The sequence below is a fragment of the Aotus nancymaae genome, unplaced genomic scaffold (assembly GCF_030222135.1).
Source record: "Aotus nancymaae isolate 86718 unplaced genomic scaffold, 86718_ANA_hifiasm-v0.15.2.pri h1tg000016l, whole genome shotgun sequence".
NCBI classification, from domain to species: domain Eukaryota; kingdom Metazoa; phylum Chordata; class Mammalia; order Primates; family Aotidae; genus Aotus; species Aotus nancymaae.
In genome coordinates, this window is record NW_026988428.1 from 47677857 (window position 1) to 47701423 (window position 23567).

At 40.9% G+C, this 23567-nt stretch overlaps 2 protein-coding genes across 3 annotated transcripts in view; one reads left to right on the forward strand and one right to left on the reverse strand.

Annotated features, from left to right (window-relative positions):
* SRGAP1 (SLIT-ROBO Rho GTPase activating protein 1) overlaps positions 1-21137 on the forward strand; it is a 313613-nt gene extending 292476 nt beyond the window's left edge. For both annotated transcript variants that reach the window (XM_012444906.3, XM_012444907.3), the window contains exons 19-22: positions 7484-7664; positions 8910-9044; positions 9182-9521; positions 15676-21137. In XM_012444906.3, the coding sequence (XP_012300329.2) occupies positions 7484-7664; positions 8910-9044; positions 9182-9521; positions 15676-16053 (1034 nt within the window). In that variant the 3' untranslated portion in view covers positions 16054-21137. The remainder of the gene's footprint in view (positions 1-7483; positions 7665-8909; positions 9045-9181; positions 9522-15675) is intronic.
* Positions 20678-23567, reverse strand: part of KICS2 (KICSTOR subunit 2) — a 53459-nt gene continuing 50569 nt past the window's right edge. The window contains exon 6 of the transcript XR_010343005.1: positions 20678-20985. The gene's annotated coding sequence lies outside the window, so the exon portion shown is untranslated. The remainder of the gene's footprint in view (positions 20986-23567) is intronic.

The following is a 23567-nucleotide window of genomic DNA, read 5'->3' on the forward strand; positions in this document are numbered from 1 at the left end:
CCTTTGATTCTATGAATTTAGCTCTTTTAGAGATCTCATTATAAGTGAACTTATGTAGTATTTGTCTTTCTGTGTCTGGCTTATTTCACTTAGCAAAACGTCCTCCAGGTTCATCCATGCTGTCACATGTCAGGATGTCCTTTTTGTTATAATCTGAATAGTATGCCATTGTATTTACATATATTTTCTTTATCCGTTCATCTGTCCATAGTCATTTAGGTCGTTTCTACATCTTGGCTATTGTGAATAGTGCTGAAATGAGCATAGGAGTGCTAATATCTCTTGAAGATCCCGATTTCAGTTATTTTGGATAAATACCCAGAAGTGAGATCGTTGTATCACATGATAGTTGTATTTTTAAGTGTTTGAGGAATCTCTATACTGTTTTCTAAAGCAGCTGTGCCATTTTGCATTCCACCAGCAGTGTACAAAGGTTTCAGTTTCTCCACATCCTTGGTAATCCTTATCTTTTTTTTATTTTTGTTTTTTGTTTTTGAGACAGGGTCTCACTCTGTCACTCAGGCTGGAGTGCAGTGGCATGATCTTGGCTCACTGCAGCCTTGACTTCCCAGGATCCAGTGATCCTCCCACCTCAGCCTCCCAAGTAGCTGGGACTAGAGGCACATTTTACCATGCCCAGCTAATTCTTTGTAGAGGTGGGGTTTTGCCATGTTCCCCAGGCTGGTCTCGAACTCCTGAGCTCAAGCCGTTTACCTGCCTTGGCCTCCCAAAGTGCTGAGATTATAGGCATGAGCCACTGCGTCCAGCCAACACTTGTTATCTTTTGTTTTGTTTATTTCCTAACATGGTGGGATAACCTCATTGGTGGTTTTGATTTGCATTTTCCTGATGATTAGTGATGTTCAGCATTTTTAAATATACCTCTTGGCTGTTTGTATGTCTTCTTTGGTGCCATATTCTTTTCATTCATTCATTCATTCATGTATTATTTATCAGCCTGGGTGCAGTTTGTAGGTCTTCTTTGGTGCCATATTATTTTATTTTATTTTATTTTATTTTATTTATTTATTTATTTATTTATTTATTTATTTATTTGAGATGGAGTCTCTCTGTCGTCCAAGCTGGGATATCGTGGCATGATCTTGGCTCACTGCAACCTCCACCTCCTGGCTTCAAGAGATTCTCCTGCCTCAGCCTCCCGAGTAGCGGGGACTACAGGCATGGCTAATTTTTGTATTTTTAGTAGTGACAGCATTTCACCATGTTGGCCAGTCTGGTCTCAAACTCCTGACTCAAGTGATCCACCCTCCTCAGCCTCTGAAAGTGCTGGGATAACAGGCATAAGACATTGCATCCAGCCCCATATTATTTTAAATCTTTTAAGGTTTCGCTTTTCACACATAGGTCTTTATTCCACCAGCAGTTTATCTGGGGTTATGATGTGAGGTAGAGACCCATTCCCCTTTTCTTTATATGGATACATAATTGTCACAATTATCTCGGCATTAATTGTCCTTTCTCCACTGCTCTACATCTTTGTCATAAATGAAGTATCTTCTTTGTGTGAATTTCCTCCTGGGCTCTATTCCTTTCTACTGGTCTATGTGTCTGTCCCTATATCACTCTCCTAAATTTTGATACCTTTTAATAAATCTTAATAGTTCATAAAGCAACACGTCTGCTTTGTAATAATTCTTGGCCCTTTGCAATTCCACTTAAATTTTAGACTCAGTTTTTCAAGTTCTTCTGATAAACAAAACTCTCTAAAGCCCAACTGGCATTTTTGATTGCCCTTGCACAAATTCTACACATATTAATATGGAGAGAATTGATATCTTGACAATATTCAATATTCCAGTCCATACACATATTTCCAGTTAGTTAATATCTCCAAATAAACTTTTATTCTTTCTCTGTAGAGATTTTTTCATTTTCCAACCTAAGTTTAAGGCTTAGCATTCATTTTCAACACTTTTTACTTTTTAATATAAACATTTAAAGCTGTCAGTTTTCTCTAGTACTTCTACAGCTATATGCACAAATTCTTTTCAGCTGTGACTAATCTGCTTTAAGCATATCCATTCATTAAAGTTTTATTTTTAAATATGTTTCTTTTCTTTTCTTTTTTTTTTTTTTTGAGACAGAGTTTTGCTCTTTTTGACCAGGCTGGAATGCAATGGCACAATCTCGGCTCACTGCAACCTCCACCTCCCAGGCTAAAGTGATTCTCCTGCCTCAGCCTCCCAAGTAGCTGGGATTACAGGTGTGCACCACCATGCCCAGCTAGTTTTTATATTTTTAGTAGAGGTGATGTTTCACCATTGTTGGCCAGGCTGGTCTGGAACTCCTGATCTCAGGTGATCTACCTACCTCAGTCTGCCAAAGTGCTGGGATTACAGGTGTGAGGCACAGTGCCCAGCCTTTAAATATTATTTCTTTCTACAAGTGTATTTAGTGTGCTTTTATATCTGCTGCTTGATGATTTTTTATAGTCTCTTGCTGTTTATTCATCAGTGCTTCCTATCAGAATATGTGTCTGATAATTTTCATATGTCTTCCCAAATTTGTTTTGTTGGCTCTCACTCATTGAGTCTTATTTGCCACTGTGTTTGTAAATTTTGTATAGATTTCTTGGAACTTTATGCTCAGTGGAAGGTAGATTCTTCCAGAGAGGGTTTTCATGTATTTCTGCCTGGGTTACAACCAGCCTGACAACATTGAATTTTTAGCTTGAAGTTTTTCAAACCACCCAAGTAGTGTGAATTTAAACTGCAAACCTACCTGAGAACTGGAATGTGGATGGGATTCTCAGTTGATTCGTGTCAAGGTTTAAGATAGATTATTTGCTATCTATCTTAAACCTTGACACAAATCATCTGAGGGTGGAGGATGGGGGAGATAGTTACCATCTATGGAGAGGTATTCAGAGCTAAAACGGGAAAAGATTTCTATAACTAGATGTTCTAGAACTAGAAGTGTTTTAGAAAGTTCTAGAACACTAGAGTGAAGTTCACTGTGAAACTGAGGGTATAATTCTCTGGGGCTGGAGAGGGCAAAAGGCTTATATTCCTAACACTGAGCAAGCCCTGGACTTAATCACCTGTGAAAAAGATTTTAAAAGCTTAAGGTGACCAGGGTAGAAAAATGCCCGCAAGGTAAAATCCAATTCATGATCTAATATTCTGCTTACCTCTGTGGGTTCTCACTTTTGTTGCATTTTGGTCTTTAGTATTCTTTACTGTTTTGATAGCTTATTAATGTAATTACGAAGGTTGGTTGTTTGCTTTTTAATCCAGCATTTTTGGATAATTCTAGCAGGAGGGTAATTAAAGTATCTAGTGTCCACTATCTGCTTAAAAAAAAAAAAGCAAGTTTTTTTGTGTCTTTTGTGTGTGTAAGAGAGAGAGAAACAGGGTTTCACTCTGTTGCCCAGGCTGGAGTACAGTAGCACAATCTTGGCTCACTGCAGCCTCAACCTCCTGGGGCCAAGCAGTCCTCCCAACTCAGCCTCCTGAGTAGCTGGAACCACAGGCATGCATCACCATGCCTCGCTAATTTTTGTATTTTTTGTAGAGATAGGGTTTTCCTATGTTGCACAGGCTGATCTCAAACTCCTGGGCTTAGATGATCCTCCTGAGCACCAGTGATCCTCCTGAGATCCAAAGTGCTGGTACTAGAGGCATGAGCCACCCACACCCTGCCTTCTTCGTGTCTTTAAAAGTAAAATCAGTTGACATTTTTTGAACTTAAGTTACAAGATATCCTTCTATTTCTGTGATGTTACTTTTTTTTTTTTTCTTTAGAGACTGGGCCTTACTCTGTTGGCCAGGGTGGGTTTTGAACTCCTGGCCTCAAGCAGTCCTCCTTTCTTGGCCTCCCAAAGTACTGGGATTACAGGCGTGAGCAACCATGCCCAGCCTGTGATGTTGCTTTTGAAAGTCTGAGTCCTACCTCTGCCACCATCCTTTCTTTTGGGTTTCTTTCTTTCTTTGCATGGTTTATTTCTTTTTCACTCTGCCTTCTCTTAGGTGTTTCCCTGCTTTCCCCAGTAGCCAGAAAAGCCAGGACAAAGCCCAGCCATCTCTATTCCCAAACATGAATCTCGCCATCATGCCATCTGCCTTTTACCTCTTGACTATAAGAGAGCTTTGCCGAGTGCTCTGTGTTTAGATAACATTTTTATTATTTTTTTGAAACAAGCAACAGGATTATCAGACTCTGCTTATTTATTCAAATGTGGACAGGTTATGACAGGATAACCAGATAAATCAGCAGAAATCACCTGATTTTTCTGAAAAGAAAAACATTGCTTACAAAAAACAGATATTCTTACCCACAGCCAACCTCCAAAGTCCTGTAACTGAATTAACTAGAGAATCAATTATCCTTTCATTGCCCAGATATTGTATTTTTTCTTTGTCATGGTATCACTAGAGAGAGCAGCTTTTGTTTCTGAAAGACAGGCTGTCACAGAACAAAACCATTCTCCGCAAGGACAGTGGGTAACAGATCTAGGAGGGAAAATGTCAGCAACAGCAAGGTCCCAAAGAGAAAGTATGATCACATTTTATATAACATTACAAAAAATGGAAATATAAGACTTGACAGCACCAGGCAGTCAGGAAATCAGCTGTACTGAATTGTCTTCCCTTTTGCACAAAATTATATTACCCATGCAGGAAAACTAAGTGATCATGTTGCACTCTCACTATTATTGTTATTGATAGCAGCAGTAGCAGCATTCTATGAAGTCTCTGCAGGACCTTAAAGTACTGTGAGGCTCTCTGTATGAAAGAGGCATAGTTTACAGTGCCCTGAGATTGATTTGCTCTGCAATGACCAGACTAAGATGTGTGTAAATAGCTTATTGATTGACACTTGACTGTGAAATGGCTCTCATGGGAGTAGAAAGAGTAAAAATAATGAAATTGCTGAGAATTACTGGTTGATGTACTAAGATTGCCAATAAAATGTTCTGCTGATTTATCTGGTCATGCTGTCATAACCTGTCCACATTTGACTAAATAAGAAGAGTCTGATAATCCTGTTGCTCGTTTAAATCCTGTAACAATTGAATATAACTTTTAGATTATATGTTCATACTCTAATATTCCCCCAAATCATATTTTATGAAAACAACATAAATAGCAACTTTATTAAACATCTATGTGTCTACTTCATAGAGGAGGGACTATAACTTTACATTGAAAAGGAATGAGCTTATTACAGTTCAAAACTTAAAGAATAAATTCTGGTTGACCTGAGATGACAGATGCCCAAATATGTGCCCTAGTTATCCCTCTGAAAAAGAAATAAACATCCCATGAAAGAATGAAGACATGCTATTTTTTGTTTTTTTGAGACAGGGTCTCACTTTATCACCTTTTCAATATGTTTGCTGGTTTTTATGGTTTTGCCTTATATGTCCCTGAGAATTTTGAATTTATCAAATGAGAAAGAAGCCCAGCTGTCTAAGAATTTCTCTTGCAGTTATTACAAGTGCAATGGCTATTGCAGTAAACTTTGGGAAGGATAAACTCTTTAAATGGGAAAGTTTGCTACCAAGGGGAAATAGAAGACAACTTCCTGGGGAATTTTTGAGATAGGCAGTTTTTAATCTCTTCTGTGTACACATATATCTAAAGTATTTGGAAACAAATACATGCTCAGTTTTTAGCAAATGATGTATTGTTCATTGTATAGGCATATTCCTATAAGCTGATGCCCTTTGCCTTGGCCCCTTTTTGTTCTGTTTATTATTGAAGAGAAGTTTACTCACCTTTGTTGATTACAGGGCTAAGGATGAGGTATTTGTGGGAGAGGGGAGAAAAGATCATATGGCCTCAAATTGAAGAGCTTCTTGGAATAAGATAAATCACAAAGAAATACCTCTTTCAGTGCAAGCAGCAGTTTGTCCTCCTGTTTGCCTTCAATATTTGTGGTCAGAATTATATCAGAGCTGAATTCCAATTCTAAGCCTAGCATTTGATATCTTTTTTTTTTCTAACTTATTATTTTGAAATCATTGTAAATTCACAAGCTGTTATAAAAAACAATATAGAGAGATCTCGTATACCTTCTGCCAGTTTCTGTCAATGGTGATATCTTACAAAATTGTAATATTATTTCACAAGCAGGAAACTGACAATGTTATAAACCATTCACCATATAAATGTTTCACCAGTTTTACATGCACTCCTTTCACCAGTTTTACATTTCACCAGTTGCCATCTTTACATCTGCCATCATCTTTGTGTGTGTGTTTACTTCTGTACAGTTTTATCACATGTATAGCTTTGTGTGACTACAACCCGTAGTCAAGATAACAAACGGTTCCCTTACAAGGAACCCTTGTGCTATCCTTTATAGCCATGGCCACTTCCCTCTATCGCCTCCCCAGCCCCAACCTCTGGCAGCCATTAATATATTCTCCATCTCCATAATTATGTCATTTGAAGAATGCTATATAAATGGAATTATATGGCATGTAACCTTTTGAGATTGGCTTTTATCACTCGCCATCATTCCCTTAAATATCTTTTGATCTCAAGAAAAATAAAAATTTTGAATCTGTTTATTTCACTAGGATAGAGGGCAATGTAAGGTATGCTTGTTTCATGGTTAAGATCCAAAATTTGTTACTGATACCAGAGAAAAAAATTAGGATTACCTTAAGTATTAGCTTGAAGATTTGATGCTGCCAAAGAGCATATGTGGAAATTAAATGTATTCACATACTATGTATTGTGATTTTACTTGATTTTTTTTTAAGACGGAGTCTCACTCTGTTGCTCAGGCTGGAGTGCAGTAGCACAATCTCAGTTCACTGCAACCTCAACCTCCGAGGTTCAAGCAATTCTCCTGCCTCAGCCTCCCAAGTAGCTGGGATTACAGTTACACATCATGTGCAGCTAATTTTTTGTATTGTTAGTAGAGACGGGGTTTCGCCATGTTGGCCAGACTGGTCTCAAACTCCTGACCTCATGATCCGCCGGCCTCAGACTGGGATTACAGGCGTGAGCCACTGCGCCCAGCTGATTTTTTTTTAATAAGCTGGTAAAGCATAAACTTCCTAATATTCTGAGATGATTTTTTTTCATGTTATAAATGGTATTAACATGTTACAAGGACATTCCATCAATGTCATCCATCAATGTCAAAATCATATTGAAGCAACTGTGGAGGATATTACAACTCAAGGAGAGATTTTATATGTCTTATTGCAAAGTTTAAAGTGTTTCTTATTTAACTGTCATTATATCTCTAGAAAGAGGCTGCGGAAATGAAGCTCCAATATTCAGTTTTTCTTTGCCTGCAAAACTGATGACAGCAAGAGAATGTTTTTCTATATCTTTTTAAACAGCCTCTGTTTTCTCCTGCCTTGATGATTGTTGATGACTCTGTTCAGTGTGGATATTAAAATGGTCTTGATTATTTAAAGCGTCATACAGCCCTCACAGATAGGATACCATGCCTTCCTAATAACCCTGTTTCTCGCTGTTTTCTGGTGTGTTCTTTGTAGAATGTGAGCCAATAGAAGCAATAGCCAAGTTTGACTATGTTGGGCGGTCTGCCAGAGAACTATCCTTCAAGAAGGGTGCCTCTCTGCTGCTGTATCACCGCGCATCTGAGGACTGGTGGGAAGGCAGGCACAACGGGATTGACGGGCTGGTGCCTCACCAGTATATAGTGGTGCAGGATATGTGAGTAGTCTCAACTTTGATTGCCTGAGTGCTTCCAATAGAGAACTCCAGCCATTGTTCTTAAACTGACCTTGGTCTTGTGAGAAAGGAGCAGAAGGGATTACAGAGATAAAACTTCAGAGCTGGGCACAGTTCTTCACCTTGCCAGTGGCTCTTTGCTAACAATAAATCAGGACCAGGAGGTTTGGAGCAAGATCTACGGGGAGACATCTTCTGAAGCGTTCAGATTCATAGAAAAATAACCTGTGCAGAGAATGGTGTTAAGTGCTGAAGTGACATTGGTAATTCCAAAAACAGCAGTGGTCGTCTCTTGATGTCTGTTTACCGTTTCAATTCCAGATTCCCCAGAGGAAGGACACTGACCTAAAGCCGGAGGGAATCATCACTATGCTTTTTTTTTTTTTTTTTTTTTGGCTGAGGAGAAAACTCTAATTTCAAAAGTAAAGGCCTAATTTCAGAAATGTTAAAATGTGTATCTCAGAAGCCATGAAATGTGTGTATATACCAACATGTAGTGATATATATATATCTCTGAAATATCTACATATAAATATATTTCTGTATAAAATAAATTTGCATAAAGAGTGATACAGTCATGTACCACCCCATGACATTTTGAGCATCAGTGGTCCACATATATGATGGTGGTCCCATAGGATTTAATATCCTATTTTTACTGTACTTTTCTATATTTAGACATGTTTAGATACACAGATACTTGTTTACACGATTGTGTTACAAGTGCCTGTAGTATTCAGTACAGTAACATGCTGTGCAGGTTTGTAGCCCGGGAGCAATAGGCTCTACCATATGGCCTAGGTGTGCATCTGGGTTTGCGTAACTGCCCTCTGTGATGTTCCCATGATGACGAGATTGCTTGACAACGCATTTCTCAGAACACATCCTCATTATTAAGCAACATGTGACTGCAGTATAAATGCCACACATATGTGTGTGCACACTCACAGATATGTATCCCAGGCATAGCATAGAAGGTGGGGAAGGATATTTCTTAAAATTCTAACAGTAGTTTTCTCTGGATGTTATGTTATGGGGGATTATTTCCCTCTTTTTTATATAACTGAAATTGCCGATTTACCTGTAATGAAATTGTATTGCTTTTATAATGAAAAGAAAAAAGTTATTTTAATAAAAGAAGGACTTTCATATACAAATGCTATCATGTAAATTTTTGTCTCCGCTCATCTAGCAAAAGACCCTCATTCATGATTCTTACTGTTTCAGGGATGATACGTTTTCAGACACTCTAAGCCAAAAAGCCGACAGTGAGGCCAGCAGTGGGCCAGTCACGGAAGACAAGTCCTCATCCAAGGACATGAACTCCCCGACAGACCGTCATCCTGACGGCTATTTAGCCAGGTAAGTGAAGCCTGGGAATCAGGCCCCTAAACCTCCACTCCTCTCAGGGCCATGAGTAGCCACTGCACCCTCAGCCTTGCAGTACCGCCTAGTGTGATAAGCTCTTCTGTTTTCTCCCTGTTTCTGTGAATGTCTAGGCAAAGAAAAAGAGGAGAGCCACCCCCTCCAGTAAGGCGTCCTGGCAGGACCAGTGATAGCCATTGCCCACTCCACCCTCCACATGCCCTTTCCAACTCCTCAGTTGACCTGGGGTCCCCGAGCCTGGCCAGTCACCCCCGGGGCCTGCTACAGAACCGTGGCCTCAACAATGACAGTCCTGAGCGGAGGCGCAGGCCTGGCCATGGCAGCCTGACCAACATCAGCCGGCACGACTCCCTCAAGAAGAACGACAGCCCTCCAATTAGAAGGTCCACGTCATCAGGGCAATACACGGGCTTCAATGACCATAAGCCACTGGACCCAGAGACAATTGCTCAGGTACAGTTGTCTTTATGTAATTATGCTTTTAATTACATATTACATTTTAAGTACCCAGGTGTGATATAGGAAGTGTGAAGGATTTACTTTATGTAGCCATATTTCTATATAGAACCAACTAAAGAAAACAGAAACAAAACCAGCTCATTCTTTAACTTAGGGCCTGGCTGTGCATCTTTTTGAACAATTTGTTACTGGAAGGGCCCTAAGGTTCATAGTGATGTAAACAGAAACATGACAGAAACATAGGACCCAGGACATTCAAACCTATCATTGTGAATAGCCAGAAAAACTTTGGAAGGCTGGGCACAGTGGCTCACGCCTATAATCCTAGCACTTTGGGAGGCCGAGGTGGGCAGATCACCTGAGGTCGGGAGTTCAAGACCAGCTTGACCAACATGGAGAAATGCCGTCTCTACTAAAAATACAAAATTAGCCAGGCGTGGTGGTGCGTGCCTGTAATTCCAGATACTCAGGAGGCTGAGGCAGGAGAATCGTTTGAACCTGGGAGGCAGAGGTTTCAGTGAGCCAAGATCACACCATTGCACTCCAGCCTGGGCAAGAAGAGTGAAACTCCACCTCAAAAAAATATATATTTTGGAAAAGACTGAGGAAGCAGTGGCCCTACCAGATCCTAAATGCATTCTAAAGCTAGTAAAACAGACAGGTGGATGAAACAGAATGGAGAGCCCAGAAACAGAAAAATCTTAAAACAGTAGTCTGTCCTCATCGGCAGGGCATATGTTTCAAGACCCCCAGTGGATGCCTGAAACCACAGATAGTACAAAACCCTACTGTATATGTTAAAGATGGCACTTTCAACTTAGAAAAGATGCAAGACCTAATACATAATGTGATCAATAACAGATAGACATTTGAAGAACAAGTCTGGATGTTACATACTTTCTGAACACATTCAGGTCTTCACTTCCCAGCAGTGACTGCAGAAAGGGAATCTGTAGTTTTCTTCTAATGATTAAAATTAACAAAGTAAAAGGGAAACAATATGAATGAATTTGCCCATCATTCCACCATTTTGCCCTCTGGTTCTGGCTCCTTTTATAGCGTTAGGCCATAAGAAAATATGTTTATAGGCCTGGTGGGTAGCTTATACCTGTAATCCCAACACTTTCGGAGGCTGAGGCAAGAGGATTGCTTGAGCTCAAGAGTTTGAGACAAGCCTGGGCAATATAACAAAACCCTATCTCAACAACAACAACAAAAAATTAATTAGCTAGGTATATTAGCGTTCTCTAGAGAGACAGAATTAATGGAATACACACACACACACACACACACACACACACACACACATATAAAGGAGAATTTATTAAGTATTAACTCACACAATCACAGGGTCCCATAGTAGACCATCTGCAGGCTGAGGAGCAAGGAGAGCCAGTTTGAGTTCCAAAATTGAAGAACTTGGAGTCCGATGTTTGAGGGCAGGAAGCATCCAGTATGGGAGAAAGATGTAGGCTGGAAGGCTAGGCCATTCTAACATTTTCACGTTCTTCTGCCTGCTTTATATTCACTGGCAGTTGATTAGATGGTGCCCATCCAGATTAGGGGTAGGTCTGCCTTCCCCAGCCCACTGACTCAAATATTAATCTCCTTTGGCAACACCCTCACAAATACACCCAGGAGTAATACTTTGCATCCTTCAATCCAAGTTGACACTCAGTATTAACCATCACACTAAGAGTGGTGGTGCGTGCCTGCAATCCCAGGTACTTTGGAAGCTGAGGCAAGAAGATTGCTTGAGCCCAGGAGTTGGAGGCTGCAATAAGGTGTGATTGCACCACTGCACTCCAGCCAGTGTGAGAGAGCAAGACCCTATCTCTAAATATATATATATTTATGTTTATAGCCAGCGACAAAAGAGGTGAATAGATTCAGGGTTTACCATTTGAATAATCTAAAACAGCTTCCAGCTATCTCTAAAGTTTAAAAACTAAGTAGATTTCAAAAAAGAGTGAATGTAAAATGAATGAAACATGGAAAAGTATTAAAGATGGATTATTTGTAATAAAAAAGCACCCAAGGAACATGCCCTGATATGACAAATGTCCGAGCTATTTTGAGTTCCTAACTAAAAAGAATTTTGGATAGCAGATTAGATTGAGAAATTTAATGTGTTTTTTAAAAATTATACCAATTTTAAGTGTACAGCAACTTCACAGCAAAAATCAAAAAGGCTTTGACAGTTTTATTTTTTTCTGTTTAAAGTGCTATGCAAGGCTCCTTTCAGGCATATTTACAACCAGCAATATTTTACTATAATTGAATTTAATGATTTGAAAAACTCATAATATCACTGCTTATAACAAGCAGGTAAAACATAATTTGGGTTAGAGAGACAGGGATTTAGGTGCTTAGAGGTGGGAAGGCATATAAAGCTCTGTTAACCCTTTGACTTCAAGAATCAGGAAATTTTTTAAATTGTAAATCATAAAAACAGGCCAGGCACGGTGGCTCATGCCTGTACTTCTAGCACTTTGGGAGGCTGAGGCTCATGGATTACTTGAAGTCAGGAGTTCGAGACCAGCCTGGCCAATGTAGTGATACCCTGTCTCTACTAAAAATTTTTAAAAATTAGCTGAGTGTGATGGCAGGCACCTGTAATCCAAGCTACTCGGGTGGCTGAGGCACAAGAATCACTTGAACCCAGGAAGCAGAGGTTTCAGTGAGCCAAGACTGCAGTATTGTACTCCAGCCTAGGTGACAGTGAGGCTTTGCCTCAAAAAAAAAAAAAGTAAATTATAAAAACAAAAACTCAACAGATAACTGGGCTCTCCACATGCCTCTGAAGTAAATACTTGTAAAAAAGCAAAAAATCCGTATGTCTAGCCACAAACGGAAATCACATATGAAAGTAATAACTTGAAAAGTGATGTCACCCTCATAAAATGGCTTCCAGATTTATTTTTTATCTTGCCATCTCTAGCCTTCAGATTTTCCCATGGACAAGTGAGCATACCATTATGGTGTTCAAAAAAATACAAATTATTTTATTAAACAAATTAATGGAATACCTGACAGAGATTTTTTAAAAGACTACCACATCCATACATAATCATCATGTCTTGGTTTATTCATTATTGGAGACTGTGATTTAATATTAGATTATTCCTTTAGAAAATCTTTATTGAGCATTTACTGTAAGCCAGGTCTCACACTAGCTTTTATGCAAACAAAGTTAACCAGTAGCCACAGCGTCAAAGTGCTCACATTCAGTCTAGTCAAGGAAATGAATAGGGAAATCAGTTAACCATTAAACCATGCCATGAGGGTTATGCTCCAGCTGAGTGGGAGAAGCCCTGGGAATATGTAGGGAAGAGACATTTCAGTCAGACCAGGGCAGGGGTTCTCCACTCTAGCTCAAACAACAGTCTGCCCTTTTTCTTTTTTTTTTTTTTTTTGAGATGGAGTCTCACTCTGTAGCCCAGGCTGGAGTGCAGTATCGCAATCTTGGCTCACTGCAACCTCCACCTCTTGGGTCCCGGTTCAAGCAATTCTCCTGCCTCAGCCTCCCAAGTAGCTGGGATTACAGGCATAAGCCACCATGCCCAGCTAATTTTTGTATTTTTTAGTAGAGACGGGGTTTCACCATGTTAGCCAGTCTGGTCTTGAAATCCTGACCTTGAGATCCACCCGCCTTGGCCTCCCAAAGTGCTGAGATTACAGGCATGAGCCACTACACTCAGCCTCCTTTTTCTTTTTTAATTGTGGTTTAAAATAATAATAATAAAAACAAAATACAATTTACCATCTTAACCATTTTTAAATGTATAGTTCAGCAAAGTATATTCACATTGTTGTGAAACATCTCTTCAGAATGTTTTCGTCTTACAAAACCAAAACTCGGTACGTATTAAACAACTCCTATTTCTCCCTCCTCCAGTCCCTGGCAACCACCATTCTACTTTTTGTTTCTATGAATTTGACTCCTTTAGATACTACATATAAGTGGAATCATTCAATATTTGTATTTTTTGTGACTGGCTTATTTCATTTAGCGTAATGCCCTCAAGGTTTACACATGCTGTAGCATGTGATAGGACTTACTTCCTCTTTAAGGCTGAATGATATTCCTTTGTATGAATATACTGTATTTTGTTTATGCTTTCATTAATGGGGCACACTCCACCTTTTTGAAACAAATTTATTGTAACTCCCCCCCACCCCACTTTTAATATCTGAAATAAATTCACCTTTTTTTTTTTTTGAGACACTGTCGCCCAGGCTGGCATGCAGTGGTGCCATCTTGGCTCACTGCAACCTCTGCCTCCTGGGTTCAAGTGATTCCCCTGCCTCAGCCCTGTGAGGAGTTGGGCATGTGCCACCACGCCTGTCCATCTGAAATAAATTGATTGATAATATATCTATTTTGAAAAATATATATAAAGCTCTAAATAGAATATAAAATAAAAATAAAGGGAAATTGATATTAAAACAATTAAATGTATTGCAGTTAATTATTGACTACACTAGAAGACAAATGAAGTAGTGAAATGTTTTGCCTACGTGGTAGTTTCCATAAATGCAATAATTAAAAATACATGTTGATATAGGAGTATTAATTAAGTTAACTCAAATTCCATGAAAAGAGCTTCCAATGTGATAGCATTTCTCCAAAATGGTGAACAACCCTTGGTCATACTGTTCCAATCAAAACAAAAATAACTTTCCTAAAACAAAGAATAACATTCCTAAAAAATTTAATGCCATCAAAAATATTTTGTGTTTATATGTTAGAAAAAGAGTTAGGTTCTAGACAGGTTATTAAGAAGAGAATTTTCATCGATATAAATGTCTGGAGGACATTCAAAAGTTGAACAAGATGCAGGAAAATTTGTTGCATGTAAACTCACCAAGGCACTTGCAAGATACCTAATATGTCTGGCCCTGCCCACCAACTGCCGATAATGCAACTTTGTTGCTGTGACATTAAAAATCACACCATACACCATATTACAAAAATGCCCTTTATGAGACAGTACCACTTTCATTGAAATCCACTGGAAAATTGTATTGGGGAAGACTTAAGCTGAATTTCCAAGAACTTCTTGGAATTAGCCAAGTGTATAGTAAGTGCACAAAAATTTGTTGAATGAATAAATGAAGCAGATTTTTTTATTCCTATTATATTTATTTCTTGAGAAATTATTGCAGTATCTAATTTTAAGCTTTTATCATAAAAACTGAGAAACTTGGCCAGGTGTGGTGAATCATGCCTGTAATCCCAACACTTTAGGAGGCCAAGGTGGGCAGATCATGAGGTCAGGAGTTCGAGACCAGCCTGGCCAACACGGTGAAATCCCGTCTCTACTAAAAATACAAAAATTAGCCAGGCGTGGTGGCAGGCACCTGTAATCCCAGCTACTTGGGAGGCTGAAGCAGGAGAATTGCTTGAACCCGGGAAGCAGAGGTTGCAGTGAGCCAAGATTGCACCACTGTACTCTAGCCTGGGTGACAGAGCAAGACTCTGTCTCAGGGGAAAAAAAAGTTGAAAAACTTTTCAAAAGTTTTCATAAACTTTTATCATAAATTGAAATAGAATTTTATATGAGAAGTCAGCATGCAGTCATGGTGGTTTACACCTATAATCCCAGTACTTTAGGAGGCAGAGGCAGGAAGATTACTTGAGCCCAAGAGTTCAAGACCAACCTGGGCAACTAGCAAGACCTCGTCTCTACAAAAAGTTTAAAAATTACCCAGGTGTGGTAGCACACACCTGTGGTCCCAGCTACTCAAGAGGCTGAGGTGGGAGGATCACATGAGCCTAGGAGTTTGAGGCTGCAGTAAGCCTATTCACACCACTGCACTCTGCCTGGCTGACAGAGTGAGACCCTGCCTCAAAAAAAAAATTTCTTTGAAGTCAGCCTGCAAGGCAGAGACCATTAGAAGGCTACCTAGGGCCTTAGGAAGTCCAATGTTTGATGCATGGCTCCATGAGCCATTGTATCTCAGTCTCCTGAATCAAGAATCAAAACAATTGTGAGAGATGGCATTAGGTTTATATATTATGCAGACTATGGAGTTAAAATATACTCTCTGCTGGGCTGTTTACTTTGAAATTGTGTCTGAGTTTCTATACAATAATATTCATTATCAGTCTATGCTTTCTGTCTTTCTGATTATTCTTCAATAGGATATTGAAGAAACGATGAATACAGCTTTGAATGAACTCCGAGAACTGGAGAGACAGAGCACAGCGAAGCATGCCCCTGATGTGGTGCTGGATACCCTGGAACAAGTGAAAAACTCTCCCACCCCTGCCACTTCCACGGAATCTCTGAGCCCTTTGCACAACGTTGCCCTCAGGAGCTCCGAGCCTCAGATTCGACGTAGCACTAGCTCCTCCAGTGACACAATGAGTACTTTCAAGCCTATGGTGGCACCCAGAATGGGTGTGCAGCTGAAGCCTCCAGCCCTTCGGCCAAAACCTGCTGTTCTTCCAAAAACAAATCCTACCATAGGACCTGCCCCACCTTCCCAGGGTCCAACAGACAAGTCTTGCACAATGTAAAAACCAGCTGAGCAAGGCCATGAAGGGAGGTGACTTAAAAAAGAAAACGAATTAGTGACAGAAGTCACTGATCCCTAACTTTCCTTAGTTTTGTGCTTATAACTGGAGATCTTTTGGCTTTTCTATGTTGTCGACTGTAATGTCTGAGACTAGCTAAATTAATGCGGGCATTTGTATTTTGTAATTTTTTTAAATAACTGGACATATGTCATTTTAAGGACAATAGAAACACTTAGACTTACTTGAAAATCCAATGCTGCACCACTTGTAATGAAGGCAACACCGCTCTCCACATTGCACAGTGCTTCAGGTTTAGTATAGCCCAGGTGAGTCAGAAATGTTGGGACCTGAAGGCAGGAGAACCCGAATTCCACACCTCATTGGAGCATAGCCAGTGTTGGTCTGTGGCACTCGGGGTAATGGCTGAAAGGTTATAATGCATTGTGTGGTAGCTGACAGTGAGCACCTTCGATTCCATGTGGAGCGGGATTTAGCTCATGCAGATTTGCAGTTGTCTGCATGGGACGATCCCAGCGCCACTGTCAGCCCACAGCTCGAGTGGGTTGGATGCTTGCCTCTTTCCTAACAGTCATTTCCCCGGGTCCAGCTTAAAGATTCAGTGGAAGCGGGTAGAACCTCTGCTGTTATTGCTTGAACTTAACCTGGGAAAGGAGGGGAAGACACCATCTCCAAAGCTATTAATGTCACTCCTTTTGCGAACATGATTAGGTCCCGGAGATTTCCAAGTCCTTCCCCTACACTTATGACTAAAAGGATTTGATTTTAAAGACTTTTAGTTACACTACTCCACAAACTCCTCCAAAGATCAGTTGTTCAATAACTGCCTAGAAAATGTTTCTATCTCCCCTAAATCCCTGTGTTCTCCTCTGAGGAAATGAAAGCAAGAAGTACGAGGCCTTGGTTCATGCAGTGTTCTCTTTTGACTGAATCACCTAGGTTCCTTTAAACATGCTGCAAATCCCGGGCGTGGTGGTACACCTTTAGTCCCAGCTACTCAGGTGGTTTACACAGGAGGATGGCTTTGAGCCTAGCAGTTTGAGTCCAGCCTGGGCAGCATAGTGAGTCCCTGTGTCTTCAAAAAACAAAAGCTACGCAGGCCTGATGATCCTAAATTTGAAATCCCAACTGTCCTCTCCATTTGTCTTTGAGCCAACCCCAAACTGGCTCTGCGTAAGAGCCATGCAGGGCTCTCGGCAGAAGATCACCGTGTGGTTCTCACCCAACTGTGTACCTCAGAACCACGGCTTCTTTCTCTCATTCTCTTTTCCCTTCTGTTTTGTTTTTTGTTTTTGTACGTGGTCTCTATATAACTCCCATAATCAACTGAACTCTCACTTAGGGACCCTCTTTCTCTGGCATCCTAGCACACAGACAATTTTTTTGAGCCCATATTTACGCTATATTTTCCCCCATTTTAAGAAAATTTGCTTTGAATTCCATTCTCCTACCAGCAGCAGCTGATGTCACCTGTAGACCTATGAGCATTTTATCTACTCTATCATTGAAGTTACTGATAAAGATTGTTGTTGTTGTTGTTGTTGAGAAAAATGTATTTCCCATAACTAATCCCTCTGGCCCACTGTTATTTCCTTCTTGATTTTGCTTCAAACTGGCAGCCAATTGCACACGCACCTAAGAGTTACACAGTGTAGATTTTACTTCGTCGGCCCATGGGTGACTGCATCGAGGAGAAGTGAATCAGGATCTATACTAAAAACCAGATCATTACTTTGATCTCTACCTCAGTTTGCCAATCTAGTCATTCTATTGTAGGAAGAGATTAAATTGATGAGATATTGTTACCTTTCAAAGTCACACTGCTGGTTGCTTGCCTATAGCCTAATTCCACAAATGAATAGTGGTTTTTTTCCATGTATTTCTAGATACGATAAACTTTTAGAACTCTAAACTTTTAGAGCTATCCTTTTTACCCATTTTGAAAAAATTGTCCAGGTCAGCACCTCGTCCAGCCCCTCCCCATTTCTCCTGAGCTTTCAAGGTCCTTCAGCACCTTTGGACACCATGATCCAGCTGGGACTGAGCTTTGAATAGCACTGTCCCTTTTAAACAATCCTCCTTAGGAAGTTTAAACTTTCCTAAATAATCCCCCAATTTTTTTTTTTTTTTTTAGGCAGAGTCTCACTCTGTCCCTGAGGCTGGAGTACAGTGGTGCAATTTCATTTCACTGCTACCTCCGCCTCCTGGATTCAAGAAATTCTCCTGTCTCAGCCTCCTGAGTAGCTGGGATTACAGGCGCTGCCACCATGCCCAGCTAGAGACAGGGTTTCACCATGTTGGCCAGGCTGGCCTTGAACTCCCGACCTCAGGCGATCCACCTGCCTCAGCCTCCCAAAGTGCTGGGATTACATGTGTGAGCCACCATGCCCAGCCATTCCCCCACTTCTTTAAAATAGTAAAAATTCTTAAAAACCATATTCTTTGTTTGATGGAAGAGTAAGATGTTAACAAAGGGCATCAAAGGGGCAGAGGTGTCTTTGAATTTATCATTTTCAATGATGTCTTTTATGAGCTCCAGCCTTAGCTTTTCAGATCTTCTGCCTGCCTGCTCATTTATTCAGCTTTCTATCTGGTCATCCTCTGCCATGGCTACTCTCTCTGGTGTGTCCACCCATGATGAAATGAGGATTGCCTTTCTGTGCTCCCCATCAGGAATCTGCTGTCTTGGCTACAGAGGTTGTGCTGCTGCAGAGCCTCAGAGGCTGTGCCTTCTTTCAGGAAACAGCTCCTAATACTCTCCCATCACTCACTCACTTTACCTGTCTCCATCTTATTTCCCTATACTCCTATTGTCACCTTGAGGCTTTTTTTTTTTTCAATTCCAAGTGAAGGATATAACCTGAGTGAGTGAAGACTCAGTAAAGACTCACCTCTCCTTGTTTGGTTTAGTAAATGTCTTCAGATTCCAGAGATAAGACAAGGTGGCCACTTCACAAAGAATCCAGAGCCATGCTCAGTAAAGCTCATTAAGAGCCACTGCAGCTGAGAAGGTTCACCTGGTACACAGCCTGCTTCATAGCCACAGAGGCAGCATTCAGGGGAGGTGGGAAGCCACAGGGAAAGGAGAGAAAAGGAAAATGAGGCCTTGAGGTGTTCCGCTCCCAGTTTCAAGGAACTTATCGGGCTTCATGTGCAAGTTGGGGAGGGGGTCATTTTGATGGTGGGTAAATGATGGTTCTACAAAGATTACCTGACTCCACTTACACAAGAATATGTATTCACAGCTGATATAACTGTGTGTTCACATCCAATCCACAGAACTCACTGAAGGAGATTCACCAAGGCAGCCTTTTGGACTGGGTTGGGGTTTGGGGAGTGGGTTTTGGGATAGAGAGAAACTTTCTAATGGGTGTTATGTGAACTGTTAGAACCTCTGAGTGGCACTTTGTAGCGCTCCATGTTCATATTCAGTGTCAACACCATTCAACAGCTTTGCACATCTTCATACAACACAATCTGGCTTTGGTGCCCCTCAAGCCACCCAAAGAATTATTTATCACAGAGTCCCACAATCTGCTGCAGTGACTGTGAACAGTTATCAGTGGATATAGAGCTTCAAGAGTCAAATTGTATCAGTTAAGGGTTTTCTAACTTTTGCCATTCACCTCCCCCCCAAAAAAAAATGGATTTATAATTTAATCAAAGGAAAAGGGGAGTGGGTTGGTAGTGGTGTCCTTAACCTTTAGGAATGACACAGCTCTGGAGTCTACACACTGAGAAACTTTCATCTCAGCAGCCTTGGAACTCCAAAGTTAAAGAGCCTATGAGTCTCTTGAAGGGGGTTAGAGGATTCAGACTTGGGATGATGCTCTATTACTGACCACAGCCATGAGAGGCCATGCGTGCAGGAAATGTGCTTGGGACTCAGTCTTGTTTTCAATTACCCACCACAGAAACCCTGAGACACAGAGCCGCTTAGAACTGAAGGCGCTACCCATGCCTACATAGAGCTTCCTACTCCAGACCATCTGCCACCCACCTCCCGAGCTGAGAACACAAGCTCCAGCTGGGCTGGAGTGTCACCTTGGTGCAGGGTGACTTCGGCAAAGTTTTGTCAGATCCATAAAGCAAACTGGAATTGAGCTTTCACTCACCCTAGTATACTTTCTTTAAAAAAAAAAAAAGTCTATGTGGTATAATCAAGATGGATACCTATGTCTTTAAATTGCGTAGGGAATTTTGTATGTTTAAATAATTGTATTGGGTTCCATAATGCTTATCTTAGAAACTTTAGTAAAAGAAAATATATGAACCGTGCATTTGTGAATGCCCCCTTTAGAGCATTCATCCAAGTTCAGTGTGTAGTGATGGTTATTATAGATATTTAAAGTAGAGTAAGTGGCTGTGTAACAGGAGAGACTGCTGTTGATCTAGGTACTGAAGGGTAACTCCTGCCCACATAATTAAGTCAGTATTGTCCTTTCCTGTTGGTTTGATCAGTTGCAGTACCGGTAGCTTCCTGCTTGTGACTGTTACCTAATTGTGTCAATGTACATCTGTAGTATGTACATGTGAAAGTGCCTTTCTATTTTAGAGGAGTTTTAGCCTTGCTCTTGTACTGTTGCCCAGCTCTGTGCCCCACCCCCACCTCCTCCTCCCAATTCCTGCTGCCACTCTAGTGTTTTGAAGCTTCCGCCCTCTCCCCCACCTTTTTCTCCATCCCCGCCGTCCTGTGCCTCGGTGCTCAGTAGTGTCCATCTCGCAGCCCTGTCGGTCCTCAGACTGTCTCGTTTTCCTTGTAGACGTGATTGTGCCTTTCTCGCCCTGTGTCCTCCCATCCCTCTGCATCTGTCCCCACTCACATGCTGCTGACAGCATCGTGCTCTGTACTGCCTCTCACCATTTCATTCCCTCCTCTCTGAGGTGAAAATAAAGGGGGATGCTTTTACAGTTCTGGAAAGAAAAAAAAAGTTTTGTTAATCTGTTGTGACAATGCACTTTTATGTATAGTACTGTACATTTTGGCATGTACCATTACAGGCTTCAGTATAGAGTCAGGTTTGTTCTTCACAGTGTATCTTTATAATAAATAAGATAGTTCTGGCCGCCTTTGTCTGCTTCCAGTTTGATATGCATCTCCACGGTGTCTTCGTTCCTTTCCTTTTTCTCATCACTACCTTCCTCCTGAGAGCTAGCTTGCAATAAATAATGTGAAACTTTTAGCTTTAAAATAATTTTTTATCTCACTTTCATTTCTTGTTCATTTGGAAATAGGGTGTCCTGCACAGAGCCCTGCCCATGAAGCCGTGGTTTTTTAGTCATGGTTTGGGGGCTCATGTGTAGTCGAGAAAAGAGTCTTGGGAGAGTCTTAACTGAGAAGCTGAGAGCATACCAGCTTCCTAAACATACACCAGAGTTAAATCTTTCCTTTGAGAGAGACTCTGGTATAGTTAACTGCGGCAAGCCCATCTTTGGTTTCATTTGAATAAATTGAAAAATAAGCCTTAGTTTATTTTTCTGTGCTTAGAACTACCCATGTATTGGTATTTTTCTTTTTTCTTTCTTTTCTTTTCTTTTCTTTTTTTTTTTTTTGAGCTGGAGTCTCACTCTGTCGTCACCCAGGCTGTAGTGCAGTGGCACAATCTCGGCTCACTGCAACCTCTGCCTCCCGGAGTCAAGTGATTCTCCTGCCTCAGCCTCCTGAGTAGCTGGAATTACAGGCACCCGCCACCACACCCAGGTAACTTTTGTATTTTTAGTAGAGATGGAGTTTCACCATGTTGTCCAGGCTGGTCTTGAACTCCTGACCTGAAGTGATCTACCTGCCTCAGCCTCCCAAGTTCTGGGATTACAGGTGTGAGCCACTGCGTCCAGCCAGGTATTTTTCTTTAAATATAAAAAAAGATAACTAAAGGTCTAAAAGTATGTAGTAGATAGCTTTGTAAAATAATATGTTATGTACCAGATTGAATATTAATAAGAGATGTAAAGTTTTAAACGTTTTTTTAGAGTTTAAAAAACATGCAAATCAAGGAAAAACACTTTTTTTTTTTTTTTTTTTTGAGACGGAGTTTCGCTCTCGTTACCCAGGCTGGAGTGCAGTGACGTGATCTCGGCTCACCGCAACCTCCGCCTCCTGGGTTCAGGCAATTCTCCTGCCTCAGCCTCCTGAGTAGCTGGGATTACAGGCACGCGCCACCATGCCCAGCTAATTTTTTGTATTAGTAGAGACGGGGTTTCCCCATGTTGACCAGGATGGTCTCGATCTCTTGACCTAGTGATCCACCCGCCTCGGCCTCCCAAAGTGCTGGGATTACAGGCTTGAGCCACCGCGCCCGGCCGGAAAAACACTTTTATTAAAGTGCAAAATACAAAGAGAAAAGTGCACAAATTAGTGTAACAATTCTCACAAGCTGACACACTGATGTATCCACCACCCAGATTAAGAAATACCACATTATCAGCATCCCAGAAGCTACTGTGCTCATGCCTCTATGAATGTAATCAGTATCCTGATAGTTCACACCAGTGTGGTTTTACCTGTCTTCTTAGCTATCTATAAATGGGTTCATGCAGTATGCAGATTTTGTGTCTGGCTTCTTTTGTTGAAATGTATGTTTGTAAGAGTCGTCATTGTTAGTAAAACAGTTGTTTTTCCATTTTTACTGCTATGTAGAATTCCATTACATGAATATGCTCAATATTGTATTTATTTTAGTATTTCCTGATTAAACTTTGGGTCGTGTATACAGATATCTTTAAACATGGAGAAATGGATGGGGGGTGGGGGACCCATCTGTCAAAGGAGTTATTTCCCAAACTGATGGAATAATGTTGAACTAAGCCATTGACCGGAAGGCCTACTGGAAGGCAAGGATAGTCACTTTTCTTTCTTTCCAAAAAGCACTGTCCCATATAGAGGCTGGAAATATTCATACACAACACTGAAACGAGTTGAAGCTTTACTTGATGCTTATCAAGTCATGTTCTCCTACCTGATGCTGGATGCTTTCTCTTCAATGTCCACTTTAGGACCAGAGAGTTGGATTTAGAGGCTATCCCACCAGGAACAAATGCCCAAATCAGACTGCAGAGGTGTTCCAGGAAAGACTCCATCATCCTGCTACCCTCAATCTAAGCTCCTCAGCCTGCCACAACCATCTCCTGTTGAGAAAATTGTGTCTGCCTCCCCATCTCTCACTCACGAACCAGAGTCCCATTGTGAGTGTGACTGGTCGTCAGCTCCCACACTTCATATACTTGCACCCTATTCTTACAAAGGCAGGGCAAGGGAGTTTTCTGGATTCTGCCTTGAGCAGTTGGGACTCCTAAAAAGGAAAATTCCCCAAGTTTGACCTAGAGTGTCAAAAACGTCCTAAAAGCCTGAAATGATGGCAAATTTTACCCACAGGCCATATTACAGGCGCCTGCCACAACACCCAGCTAATTTTTGTATTTTTAGTGAAGACAGGGTTTCACCATGTTGTCTCAAACTCCTGTCCTGAAGTGATCCACCTGGGAAAATATTGGGAGAC